General features: G+C 41.4%; 1 protein-coding gene across 1 annotated transcript in view; it reads right to left on the bottom strand.

Annotated features, from left to right (window-relative positions):
* Nucleotides 1–516: 516 nt before the first annotated feature.
* Nucleotides 517–14,693, bottom strand: part of LOC139693211 (uncharacterized) — a 31,993-nt gene continuing 17,816 nt past the window's right edge. Inside the window, exons 5-7 of the mRNA XM_071591314.1 lie at nucleotides 8,976–9,099; nucleotides 4,866–5,150; nucleotides 517–581 (exon numbers count right to left, since the gene is read on the bottom strand). Coding sequence (XP_071447415.1) covers nucleotides 517–581; nucleotides 4,866–5,150; nucleotides 8,976–9,099 — 474 coding nt within the window. The remainder of the gene's footprint in view (nucleotides 582–4,865; nucleotides 5,151–8,975; nucleotides 9,100–14,693) is intronic.

Here is a 14,693-nt window from a genome sequence, read left to right as displayed (position 1 = left end):
CGCTTATTTACCATTAGTAGACCACGAACTAAAAGGTACATGAACACGACGTATTAGCTGTGTAAAGATATACTCTAAGACGTTTATTTTGTGCACTTTCGGAAATCCTTTGTGTGCATTTTTCCCAGTTTTCACCAATACTAGAGAAGAATTGCTCCTTTCTCCTTTGCCTTAGATGAAATAAATAACAATGGAAACCACAGCTTGGAACAAATAAAATGACATGAAATGCAATTGATGTGATTCTCTTTAACGGCATCCAGTACAATCCTGTCATGTTAATCATATCCTCGTAATCTCACTGTAAGACAACAAAAAACAGATAATTTGTTTCGTTTGATGTACTTACTTCGTCAATTGGAAGATAATACCTTCCAATATTTACAATTGAAGCCAAACTGGGTCGTATTTCCTATTAAACTAAATGGCGGTACTTTTCAAATTTTACTTACCCAGATTCTGACATTGACCAGAGGACCTGGGTTAAACTAAATGGCGGTACTTTTCAAATTTTACTTACCCAGATTCTGACATTGACCAGAGGACCTGGGTTCGATTCCGATGCACACCTCTCTGGTAACCTGTTCAATATTTAGTCAATTAATATACATGGTCCATTCTAAAATTAAAGCGCAAGATTTCATTTATTTCTCTGGGGAAAAAATAGATTCATTACTAGTAAAAATCCTTAAAATTCTTCTTCAAAATACTCTTCTTACATCAATACACTTGCGGAGAAATGTCTGCAACGCCTGGAAGGACCCCTGAAATCATCTCCACGGGAATATCTCTCTCGGGAACATTTTAATATGTTTTGGACATTTTCCACGGTCTATTTCCAATGCTTTCTTCCTTTCAGCCCTCACTCTCTCTTCAGAAAACAGGGAATCAAACCAAATTCGGAGCCAAGTCGGGACTTTGAGGGATTAGGGGACCACCGGGGTGGTGGTACACCTCACACGCGTAGGCTCGTCTTTCCTCGAACTATGCTCGGAGCAAACTGGCAACCGTGTGTGTTAAAAGGGCAGACCACCAACCACATTTCCCAGTTCGTTTTGCCGCACTGCCATTGATAGTCGCGTCACAATAAAATCATGCGCATTACCTTCATAATGGACCTCTCAGACTGCTCGGAGCAAACTGGTGACCGGCTGCATTGAAGGGCAGACCCCCCTCCAAATTTCCCAACTGGTTTTACCAATCTGCCATTGACACTCGCGTCACAATAAACTCATGCGCATTACCTTCATAATGGACCTCTCAGACTGCTCGGAGCGAACTGGCGACCGGCTGCATTGAAGGAAAGACCCCCCTTCCCATCTCCAGATATGTTTTACCACTCTGCCATTGATAGTCGCGTCACATTAAACTCATGCGCATTACCTTCATAATGGACCTCTCAGACTGCTCGGAGCAAACTGGCGACCGGCTGCATTGAAGGGCAGACCCCCCTCCACATTTCCTGATAGGTTTTACCACATTTCTATGGTTAGTTGCGACACGGCAAAATCCTACGAATGACCTTCATAATGGACCATATAAACTGCTCGGAGCAAACTAACGACCGGCTAAGTTGGAAGGACAGACCCAGAACCACAATTCCCGACCAGTTTTACCACAATGAGATGGGCAGCCGCGTCAAAATAAACTCATGCGCATTACCTACACAATGGACCCCACAGACTGCTCGGAGCAAACTGGCGACAGGCTGCATTGAAGGGCAGACCCCCCTCCACATCTCCTGATAGGCTTTATCACTTTGCCATGGATAGTCGCTTGACAATAAAAGCATGCGCATAACTTCCATAATGGACCAAGAACGTATACGTTGTGCCTATTCATGGAAAACAGATCAATCTGAAGTATTGTTAGTTAAATATTTAATCAATTAATACGCATTTAATAGTTTAAATTGTGATTTATAACATTATCACAGAAATCCTGTCATACAGGGTTTTGTAAAACATATATTCAACAGTTTTATTCCAACTTTGGATAAAAATAAATACAATTTCATCATTTTTTTATAAATAAGCAACAATTTCTTAATTAAGAGAGTAGGCTGGAAACTAATGCACTTAATGCTTTTAGACCACAAACGAAATGACCTTAAGAAGCACTCCTGGTTGGCATGTGGAAGTAACATTCCCACTATACACACATGTGCAGGTTAGAGGGCGTGACATTTATCCAGTATAGTATTTTGAGAAGCGGAAGTATGGAGATGTGTGCTGATACTACAAAAATGATGACCTTCAGAAGCACTCATGGTTGGTATGTGGAAGTAACATTCCCCCTCAACACGCATGTGGACGTTTCAGGCCATTATGTTCATCCAGTGTACTTTGAGAAGCAGAAGCATGAATATGTGTTCTAGTACTCCAAACAAAATTACCTTCCGAAATACTCCTGGTTGGCATGTGGAAGTAACCTTCCCCCTCAACTTTAAAGGTCATTTTGTTTGCAGTACTAGAACATGTCTCCATACTTCCCCTACTCAAGATACACTGAATACATGTAACAACCTCAAACCTGTCCATGCCTGTTGAGGAGGGCATGTTACTTCCACATGCCAACCAAGAGTGCTTCTGGAGGTCATTTTTATGGAGCACTAGGCCACGCCTCCATACTTTCACTTCAAAAAATACTCTGGATGATTTTAATATCCTCAAACCTGCGGGTGAGTGTTGGGGGAATGTTACTCCCACATGCCAACCAGGAGTGCTTTTGAAGGTCATTTTGTCTATAGTACTGGAACACATCTCCATGCTTCCACTTCTCAAAGTACTACACTGAATGATTTTAATATCCTCAAACCTGCTGGTGAGTGTTGGGGGAATGTTACTTCCACATGCCAACCAGGAGTGCTTCTGAAGGTCATTTCTTTGCAGTACTAGGACACATCTCCACACTTCCACTTCCATATATACACTGGATGATTTTAACATCCACAAACCTGCATATAATTGGGGGGGATGTTACTTCCACATGATACCAGGATTTCTATAGGCCATTTTTTTGCAGTAATGGGACACGTCTCAGTACTTTCACTTCACAAATACACTGGGTGATACTAATGTCCTCAAACCTGCAGGTGAGTATTGAGGGGGGGAATGTTACGTCCATATGATGCCACGATTTCTGCTGTAGATCATTTTGATTGCAGTGAGAGAACATCTCCATGCTTCAATTTTCCAAAAATTCACTGGATGAATATAACCACCTGAAACCTGGGCATGCGTGTTCAGTAGGAATGATACTTCCACATGTCAATCGAGTGCTTCTGAGGGTCATTTTGTTTGTAGCAATAGAGCACACCTCCATAATTCCTCTTCCCTCAATACCCTAGATGAACGTAACGACCTAAAACCTGCACATTTGTGTTGGGGAATGTTACTTCCACATGCCAACCAGCAGTGTTATTGAAGGTTTTTTGTTTTCAGTACTAGAAGAAATCTCCATTCTTCCAGTTCTCAAAACACAGAGGATGAGTGTAATGACATCAAACCTGTACATGTGTTGGGAGGGAATTTTACTTTCACATGCCACCAGGAGTGCTTCTGAAGTTCATTTTGTTGTTAGTGTTAGAACATGTCTTCATACTGTTGCTTCTCAATACCTCAAAACTTGTGAATGCGTGTTGATGGGGGAATGTTACTTCCACATGCCAACCAGGAGTGCTTCCAAGGTCATTTAGTTTAGTGTCTACACGTATTGTGTGCAATAGTTCATCAGCCTAGTTTGGGCATGTGGAAGTAACATTCCTTCCTCAACACGCATGCGCAGGTTTGCAGACATTAATATCATACAGTCTATTTCAAGAAGAGGAAGTATGGAGACAAGTTCCAGTACACCAAACAAAATGACCTTCAGAAGCAATCCCGGTTTGGGCATGTGGAAGTAACAATCCCTCCTCAACACACATGCGCAAGGTTTGCAGACATTGAAATCATCCAGTGTATTTCAAGAAGAGGAAGACTGGAGACATGTTCCAGTACACCAAACAAAATGACTTTCAGAAGCAATCCCGGTTTGGGCATGTGGAAATAACATTCCCCATTACATGCATGTGCAGGTTTGCAGACATTAAAATCATCCAGTGTATTTCGAGAAGACGAAGTATGGAGACATGTTCCAGTACACCAAACAAAATGACCTACAGAAGCAATCCCGGTTTGGGCATGTGGAAGTAACATTCCCCCTTACACGCATGTGCAGGTTTGCAGACATTAAAATCATCCAGTGTATTTCCAGAAGAGGAAGTATGGAGACATGTTCAGGTTCACCAAACAAAATGAATTTCAGAAGCAATCCTGGTTTGGCATGTGGAAGTAACATTCCCCCTCATTACAAAGCACAGGTTTGAGTTGTTACGTTCATACCTACCGTCCTACCCTCGTATTTTGTGTTTAATGAGTATCAATAAATCTGTTCCCCACTCTAGTGCACTTCAATCAAATGCTGTCTCAGTACCCTCTTAGACGTTGATGTGAATATACAATAAGAGCACTGTATTCGGTTATTACCCGAGTGTGCTTTCTTATGTCTCATAAGACCTCGTCTATCATTAAACACCATCGCACAAATCTCACACTTCTGCGGTCTCGCCTTGGCGTGAATCTTCAAGTGTCTCTTGAGATTGTTATTATAACGAAAGCCCTTTGAGCAAATCTCGCACCTAAAAGGTCTCTGTCCGCTGTGTATAAGGATATGCACTTCGAGATCTCTCTTACGAGTAAACCCCTTCCCGCACATCTCACACTTATACGGTCTTTCCCCCGTATGGAGTAACATATGCCTCTTTAAGTTCTTCTTCTGAGAAAATTCCCTCGAGCACACCTCACATTTGTTCCGTCTTTCCTTACCATGCGTCAACACATGTCTCCTGAGATCTTTCTTACTACTGAACACCGCCGAGCAACTTTGGCATTGGTGCTTCTTTCCCGGAGCAATTTCCGAATCCGCACATCCATCAACGTCACCTTTGCCCACCAATGCCTTCGAGCAAACGTCACACCTGAGTTCCTTCCTCTTCACACGATGCACACGAGTTAAATGAGCTTTGAGAATGTCCTCTTCTGCAAAATCCTGTTTGCAAATCTGACACGTGTGCGGAGAATTCCCCGTGCCATCTTGTCCTTGGTCACCACCTGAAAGAGTTGTACCACGCAATGGGTTAGTCCTGAGGTGAAGTGTTCCTAGGTCTATGCGAGGTGAGATGGAAGGATAGCGGGGATTACTGGAGTGATAATTATAGAATAATATACAGCAGCGGGGATGAGAACCAACGAGGGGTTGCCATAGTATTAAATGAAGAGGTAGGAAGTAGCATAGTCAACATAGAACAGGCAACGGATAGAATACTACTAGTGGAGATTAAAGCAGAACCGACGAACTTAGTTATTATTCAGGTATACATGTCACCGAGCAACCATAAGGAATACGAGGTCGATAGGATGTACAATCAGTTAGAGGACATAATCACGTGTGTTCCTGCAGGGAAACATTTGATAGTGATGGGGGATTGGAATGTGACAGTAGGCGAAGGAAGAGATGGTGACGAGGTCGGAGACTACGGTTTAGGCACGAGGAATGACCGCGGGGAGAAAGCAGTTGAGTTCTGCAGGAGACAGGGGCTAGTCATCACCAACACTTGGTTTAGACACAACAAAAGACGCAGGTATACATGGAAAATGCCAGGTGACTCAGAAAGGTATCAGCTAGATTATATTCTGGTTAGACACAGGTTTAGGAACAGCGTGATAAATTCCCATAGCTTCCCGGGAGTGGATGCAGAGCTGACAAACTTGGTCATTGTTCAGGTATACATGCCACCGAGCAACCATACGGAGGAAGAGGTCGATAGGATATACGATCAGTTAGAGGACATAATCGCATGTGTTCCTGCAGGGAAACATTTGATAGTGATGGGGGATTAGAATGCGATGGTAGGCGAAGGAAGAGAAGGTGATGAGGTGGGGGACCACAGTATAGGCACCGATTCTCTTAACTTAGGAGAAAAAAAACACAATTTTATCTTTGCTTTTCTACAGAATAGACTTTACTCGTCGACTAGTTTCGTTTACACGATAAACATCATCAGGACTAGTGGTACAATATACATTTTTCTGAGTTATATACTCTTCCGGGTGGCGGATGGGAAGTGAAAGGGAAGGGAAGGGGGATGGGAAGTGAGAAATGAGTCGACGAGTAAAGTCTATTCTGTAGAAAAGCAAAGATAAAATTGTGTTTTTTTTCTCCTAAGTTAATAATGGAATTCTACAAAGTTAAGGCCTCAACCATTCAGTGCACCGATTCTCTTAATAGCCTGGCAATTAAACAAAATTTGACGAGACCAAGATAATATCAAAACAGAGAAGCTATTATCCCAGGCTAATAAGAGAGTCGATTGAGATACTCAAAGAAAAAGACAAACTCAACAGAGAAGATGGCAACCGCCTATCATGAGCCTGGAAAAGGATTTGACGGGAAAACTCCGACCAATCACAGAACAGGGAGAGAGAAGTGGAACATATATAAATGCCACCAACACAACGTCCCACCACTTTGACCTGAAGACCCTCGTTGAAACACGGGCGAAACTGTTATCAGAAAAATAAACCTACCCAGTGACATCCCGAGAATGGAGAGTCTTTTATCACAATTAATGTTTACGAAAGTGAATGTAAAGTTAATGACAAGCAGTGTGATGGCATTTACAACTTAGCGACCAACAAAGGTACTGTCTTCTTCTGTGTACTTTGGAGGCATAACAGTTGTTATGTTATAAGGTATACCTGTGTATATATATCAGAAGAAAGTTGCAAAATATAGAATTCATGAGGGAGTGGAGGGTTGGGTGAGAGAGAGGGAGGGAGAGGCCGGGGAGAAAGAAAGTGGGGTTGCGATAGGGGTTGATTGGGACGAGGGAGAGGGGTGTTAAGCATCAGGACAGGTGATTGGTTAGTTCACAGTGGGGTTGGGGGTTTGTTGGGTCTTTCTATGAAGGAAAGGGGTACTTCCAGGATTGGGGAGAGGTATTCAAACAGTAAATCGTAGACCAAATGACCCGTTTTTCAATCTTCCCGATTTCCCACTCTTCCCACTTGTCCATTCTCATTCCTTTGTCCATCTGGTGTAAGAGTTCCGGGTTAAAATCACTCCCGTGGTTTTCTTCCCACAGATGATGCTTGGCGAAGTGTGTTTGCTTGAGGTCACAGTTTCAAAAAACAGCATTTGGTGTTCCTCCGCCCATGTTTTTAATGATTTACCCGTTTGACCTATATACAGGGTCGCACCCAAAGGTGGTAGGACTGATTTTCTCTGGCGCGAACGGAGCGGTGGAGGGGAGTCTGCCTGGCAGGGTAAGGTGGGGGGGGCTCTTAGCAACAGACGGACACCAACCTCAGTCGCCTCCGGGCTGTAGTTGAGTGAGGACACTGTTTTTAGTGAAGCAAGTTTTTATTCCGCATCGAAAAACAAAATGAATCTGAATTTAGAGCAACGTTATTCTTTGAAGTTTTGTGCGAAACTCGGGAAGACGGCAACTGAGACCCTCGATATGATCAAGCAGGCATATGGGGACACTGCCTTAAGCCAATCCACAGTATTTGAGTGGCACAAGTTGTTTAAAGAGGGTAGGGAGCTCGTTGAAGACGACCATCACTCCGGACGGCCGTCGACGGCAAGAACCGACACGAATGTGGACAGAGTGAGGACACTGCTGAACACAGACCAACGCTTAACCAGTGAAGAAATTGCAGACCAGTTGGGTCTGTCTGCATAATGTCCAACGCATTATTTCACAGGATTTGGCCATGCGCAAGGTGTGCGCCAAGATGGTGCCGAAAATTCTGCCATGGCGCGCTCGTCGTCAGACAGCTCCTGGCCAAATACGCCGCTGCCACGTTGCCGCACCGACCCTATTCTCCCAATCTGGCACCACCGGACTTCTTCTTCCTCTTCCCCCTGATGAAAAGACAGCTCAAGGGACGACGTTTTGACTCGATAAGGGCCGTTCAAGAGGCTTCGACGAGGGTCATTAACGGCATCCCCAAAGAAAATTTCCAGTGGGCGTACGGGGAATGGGAGCAACGTTATACTAAGTGTGTAGCAGCTCAAGGAGCATACTTTGAAGATTATTAAGTCGATGTAAGTATATCGTCAATAAAATTCTTGTAAAAAAATCAGTCCTACCACTTTTGGGTGCGATGCTGTATGTATAGCACTACAGTCCTTAAAAGTTAAATTATAAACACCACTTTTATTTTGTGTACATATTTTGTCTTTTTTTGGTATTCAAGATTGATTTTGAGTTATTCGTATCGTAAAAAGCTATTCGAAATTTCTCCTTAGTAAAAAGGTTGGCCAACTTTTGCGAAATCAATCCAAAATATGGGAGCTTGCACCTTTTGTGTTACCTATTTCCTCCACATTAAATGGTTTGAACAAGAGATTGTATGCTTTGAAGGAACATTTTCTTTGCAGTATTTGAAAAAGGAATGATGACGGACAAGTGGGAAGAGCCGGAAATCTGGACGAATTTAAAAATGGGTCATTTGGTCTACGATTTATTGTTTGCATACCCCTCCCCAATCCTGGAAGTACCCCTTCCCTTCATAGAAAGACCCAACAAACCCCCAAACCCACTGTGAACCAACCAATCACCTGTCCTGATGCTTAAACACCCCTCTCCCCTGTCCCAAACAACCCCAATCGCAACCCCACTTTCTTTCTCCCCGGCCTCTCCCTCCCTCTCTCTCACCCAACCCTCCACTCCCTCATGAATGGTCTATAAATAGACAGCGACTCGTTTAATTTGTACCAGATGTTGACGCTTGAGCATTGAAACTAGCTGTACATGAATAAAAGGACATCCGAAAGATATACACTGTATTCTTCATTTAATAAACATGTACTGCCACAAGGTTGAGCCTGGAACATTTGAACAGAGCATAGTTCTGGCCCCTCCTTACCTCGTAACTGCGACACTTCCTTCCCCAGGCCTCCTACCTCCTGAGGTTCGTCAGCATCACACTCTTCCTTAATCTCCACATCCAAATTGATGGGCAAGCAGCTATCTTCGTCTTCCGAACGGTCCTGCAAGATCAAAGACAAACACTACATTGTAGAGCATGCAAAATATTCATTAAACGTCCCACCTACGTTCATTCATTGACTTTGGAACTGTACAAAGCTCTAAGATTGATATTAAAACCTGAAATTATAAAATTACCATTTAATTAATTGAGATAAGTTTAACCCTCTTAGTGCGACGGGCCGATATGTCGGCTTTTGTATCCTTGGCGAAAAGTGCGGCGGGCCAATATTTAGGTTCTTGCGTAGGCTTTTGTTTAAATCGTTGTAACTTATGGTTTTTTTCTTTAATAATTTATGGTTTTTGTGCTTCGATAGGGTGAATTCCATAGAATTATATAACACATTTTTTTATTTTTTTAATTAGCAATTTTAAATGCTTTTCAAAAAGTATAATTCTTTTTATAATTTTTCATTCAGTTTTGTACATGTCGGGAAGCTCAGCCTAATTGTCTGCTCGTTATTGTTCTGAGTGGTCTTTCCACTATGAAAAGCCACTGAAAGGCTACTAATCTGTGTTCATCTGTAATCTCTTAAATGTGTAATGTTGTCTTGGTGTTGATATATAACTGATTATTCAGACTTTGTTTAGACGATGGAAATGAGAGCACTGCTTTGTGATCATTTTGGTTTCTCTTGCCATCCATCCTATCTAATCATTTGCGCCCTGTGTATTGGATTACATTGTCAGCAGTTCTCTGTGAGTTAGAACTTTGTTTTTTTCTGCCTTTTGATTGTAAGCACATTGCCGCAGTCCCAAGGAAAGGGGAAAAGTCCCAATTTGACTCAGTGAGATCAGCCTTTTCAACAAAATCTAACTATGCAGAGGCTGACTAAAAAAATTTGCAATTCACTGGTTTTTCTTTTTATTTATTTATAATTTTTTCTACATGTCTTTTTGATTCTTTATTATACTTAAATATCATAGTTTTATTGAAAAATGTTTTTAAAAAAATATTAGAATTCTATCTAAAAATCAAAATATTATTACTAAAAAAATATTCTTCAAAATTTATGATACTGTAATAATTACATTTATTTTTCAGATGATGTAAATGTATTACATCATTATTAACTACAATATTTTATTTTAAAATATCAAAAACTGCATATGGATATCTAAACAAATAACTTCATAATGTTTTTTTCCCTAAGGTGATACATTTTCTTAAATTACACTTTGCACTTCTCACTAGTACCCCTGGAATCCCCGCCACACTAAGAGGGTTAATTGTCCACCATAAAACAACTTTCCCCTCATTGAATTGAACCTTCCAAAACATCAACTGATATTACATTTCACACAATTTAAACAAATGTTTACAGGAGGAGAGGTATGTGAGAGACTTCACAGATGAAAATTAAGTACAAATCTTTGTTTCAATGCAACAATTTCAGAGTGTAAAAATCATTCGCCTTGACTGGGACTCGAACCCAGATCCCTCAATATCCGGTCGAGTGCTTTAGCCACTTAAGCTACCTAGGCGTCCTCTTTAACTCTGAAATTGTATGTACGGTATTTCGTCATAACATCTAGTTCCTTTAAAAAGCCCCAAAATTTCACAGTTTAAGAGGACGCCTCGGTAGCTTAAGTGGCTAAAGCACTCGACCGGATATTGAGGGATCTGGGTTCGAGTCCCAGTCAAGGCAAATGATTTTTAAGCTCTGAAATTATTGCATTGAAATGCACATTAGCGGATGACTCCGTTAAAAGTTACTGTTGCGGCATTTCCCGCAGTTTCTTTGGTATTTGACAAATCTTTGTATTTTCAAAGAAATACTTAGGTTGAAGGAAGTGTTTACATTCTCCTAACCACTACTGCGATCTGTAGAATAGAAACTGCAGTCATTATGCATAGCATGACGTGAAGTGGAATGGAAGGATAAACAAACTAGAAAGTGCACAATTTATCGTGAGAGAGGGGATTTTTGGGAGGAACCGAAAGGAGGCAGGAAAGAATAAAGATTAAGAATCAGAAAGCTGTTTAATTTGCAATTGAATGCTGAAGACTGTGATATACATAGACTGTAGAATAAACACCTGAAGAGCAGATTTCTGGTGTTTTACATGAGCCATGTCACGTGCAAAATTAAAGCCGAAGCTTTACATTTATTTGCTATGATCAAGATCTGAAAACTATTTGAGACTCAATGGAACCATCAAGTTTAAAATGAACGACCGATTGGGTGAGTCATATTTTGTCTAAGTTTCGAAAAATTCCAGCGAAAAGTGCCTCCGAATTGTTCATTCTACGCAGCCTCGCCAGTACATGGTTTAATTCGGCTCAAAAAAAAGCCCATACCGAAATGATTTCCTTGCCCGAACTTGATGGAAAAACATCCTCAATCATCACTCTTGAAACACCGCCAAAATATACTTCCACATGACTCACGCACGACTGAAATGTAAACGCTTTTGGCGACGGAAGGAAACGTAAAGTGCTGCACTCTCGGGGGAACAGATGGAAGGGGAATGAGTGAAAGGCAAAGAAAAGAAACCAGAGAGGGAGAGAGAGAGAGAAAGAGAGGAAGAAACGGCATTTCCAACAAATACACTTAAGGCCTGAAAGGAAATACTCTCAACTCTCTCAATATTTCCTCTTATGTACACCCCGTTGCTGTATCCTTTTATCTCCTTGAAGGATATTTCGATAGGTTCCATTGAAAATGGCACGGAACGGCATTTCCAACAAAAACACTTAAGGCCTGAAAGGAAATACTCTCAACTCTCTCAATATTTCCTCTTGTGTATACCCCGTTGCTGTATCCTTTTATCTCCTTGAAGGATATTTCGATAGGTTCCATTGAAAATGGCACGGAACGGCATTTCCAACAAAAACACTTAAGGCCTGAAAGGAAATACTCTCAACTCTCTCAATATTTCCTCTTGTGTACACCCCGTTGCTGTATCCTTTTATCTCCTTGAAGGATATTTCGATAGGTTCCATTGAAAATGGCACGGAACGGCATTTCCAACAAAAACACTTAAGGCCTGAAAGGAAATACTCTCAACTCTCTCAATATTTCCTCTTGTGTATACCCCGTTGCTGTATCCTTTTATCTCCTTGAAGGATATTTCGATAGGTTCCATTGAAAATGGCACGGAACGGCATTTCCAACAAAAACACTTAAGGCCTGAAAGGAAATACTCTCAACTCTCTCAATATTTCCTCTTGTGTACACCCCGTTGCTGTATCCTTTTATCTCCTTGAAGGATATTTCGATAGGTTCCATTGAACATGGCACGGAACGGCATTTCCAACAAAAACACTTAAGGCCTGAAAGGAAATACTCTCAACTCTCTCAATATTTCCTCTTGTGTATACCCCGTTGCTGTATCCTTTTATCTCCTTGAAGGATATTTCGATAGGTTCCATTGAAAATGGCACGGAACGGCATTTCCAACAAAAACACTTAAGGCCTGAAAGGAAATACTCTCAACTCTCTCAATATTTCCTCTTGTGTACACCCCGTTGCTGTATCCTTTTATCTCCTTGAAGGATATTTCGATAGGTTCCATTGAACATGGCACGGAACGGCATTTCCAACAAAAACACTTAAGGCCTGAAAGGAAATACTCTCAACTCTCTCAATATTTCCTCTTGTGTATACCCCGTTGCTGTATCCTTTTATCTCCTTGAAGGATATTTCGATAGGTTCCATTGAAAATGGCACGGAACGGCATTTCCAACAAAAACACTTAAGGCCTGAAAGGAAATACTCTCAACTCTCTCAATATTTCCTCTTGTGTATACCCCGTTGCTGTATCCTTTTATCTCCTTGAAGGATATTTCGATAGGTTCCATTGAAAATGGCACGGAACGGCATTTCCAAAAAAAACACTTAAGGCCTGAAAGGAAATACTCTCAACTCTCTCAATATTTCCTCTTGTGTACACCCCGTTGCTGTATCCTTTTATCTCCTTGAAGGATATTTCGATAGGTTCCATTGAAAATGGCACGGAACGGCATTTCCAACAAAAACACTTAAGGCCTGAAAGGAAATACTCTCAACTCTCTCAATATTTCCTCTTGTGTACACCCCGTTGCTGTATCCTTTTATCTCCTTGAAGGATATTTCGATAGGTTCCATTGAAAATGGCACGGAACGGCATTTCCAACAAATACACTTAAGGCCTGAAAGGAAATACTCTCAACTCTCTCAATATTTCCTCTTGTGTACACCCCGTTGCTGTATCCTTTTATCTCCTTGAAGGATATTTCGATAGGTTCCATTGAAAATGGCACGGAACGGCATTTCCAACAAATACACTTAAGGCCTGAAAGGAAATACTCTCAACTCTCTCAATATTTCCTCTTGTGTACACCCCGTTGCTGTATCCTTTTATCTCCTTGAAGGATATTTCGATAGGTTCCATTGAAAATGGCACAGAACGGCATTTCCAACAAAAACACTTAAGGCCTGAAAGGAAATACTCTCAACTCTCTCAATATTTCCTCTTGTGTACACCCCGTTGCTGTATCCTTTTATCTCCTTGAAGGATATTTCGATAGGTTCCATTGAAAATGGCACGGAACGGCATTTCCAACAAAAACACTTAAGGCCTGAAAGGAAATACTCTCAACTCTCTCAATATTTCCTCTTGTGTATACCCCGTTGCTGTATCCTTTTATCTCCTTGAAGGATATTTCGATAGGTTCCATTGAAAATGGCACGGAACGGCATTTCCAACAAAAACACTTAAGGCCTGAAAGGAAATACTCTCAACTCTCTCAATATTTCCTCTTGTGTACACCCCGTTGCTGTATCCTTTTATCTCCTTGAAGGATATTTCGATAGGTTCCATTGAAAATGGCACGGAACGGCATTTCCAACAAAAACACTTAAGGCCTGAAAGGAAATACTCTCAACTCTCTCAATATTTCCTCTTGTGTATACCCCGTTGCTGTATCCTTTTATCTCCTTGAAGGATATTTCGATAGGTTCCATTGAAAATGGCACGGAACGGCATTTCCAACAAAAACACTTAAGGCCTGAAAGGAAATACTCTCAACTCTCTCAATATTTCCTCTTGTGTACACCCCGTTGCTGTATCCTTTTATCTCCTTGAAGGATATTTCGATAGGTTCCATTGAAAATGGCACGGAACGGCATTTCCAACAAAAACACTTAAGGCCTGAAAGGAAATACTCTCAACTCTCTCAATATTTCCTCTTGTGTACACCCCGTTGCTGTATCCTTTTATCTCCTTGAAGGATATTTCGATAGGTTCCATTGAAAATGGCACGGAACGGCATTTCCAACAAAAACACTTAAGGCCTGAAAGGAAATACTCTCAACTCTCTCAATATTTCCTCTTGTGTATACCCCGTTGCTGTATCCTTTTATCTCCTTGAAGGATATTTCGATAGGTTCCATTGAAAATGGCACGGAACGGCATTTCCAACAAAAACACTTAAGGCCTGAAAGGAAATACTCTCAACTCTCTCAATATTTCCTCTTGTGTATACCCCGTTGCTGTATCCTTTTATCTCCTTGAAGGATATTTCGATAGGTTCCATTGAAAATGGCACGGAACGGCATTTCCAACAAAAACACTTAAGGTCTGAAAGGAAATACTCTCAACTCTCTCAATA

The sequence above is a fragment of the Hetaerina americana genome, unplaced genomic scaffold (genome assembly GCF_022747635.1).
Source record: "Hetaerina americana unplaced genomic scaffold, ioHetAmer1.1.p SCAF_45, whole genome shotgun sequence".
Lineage (NCBI taxonomy): Eukaryota > Metazoa > Arthropoda > Insecta > Odonata > Calopterygidae > Hetaerina > Hetaerina americana.
This window is presented reverse-complemented; position numbering and strand designations above follow the sequence as displayed.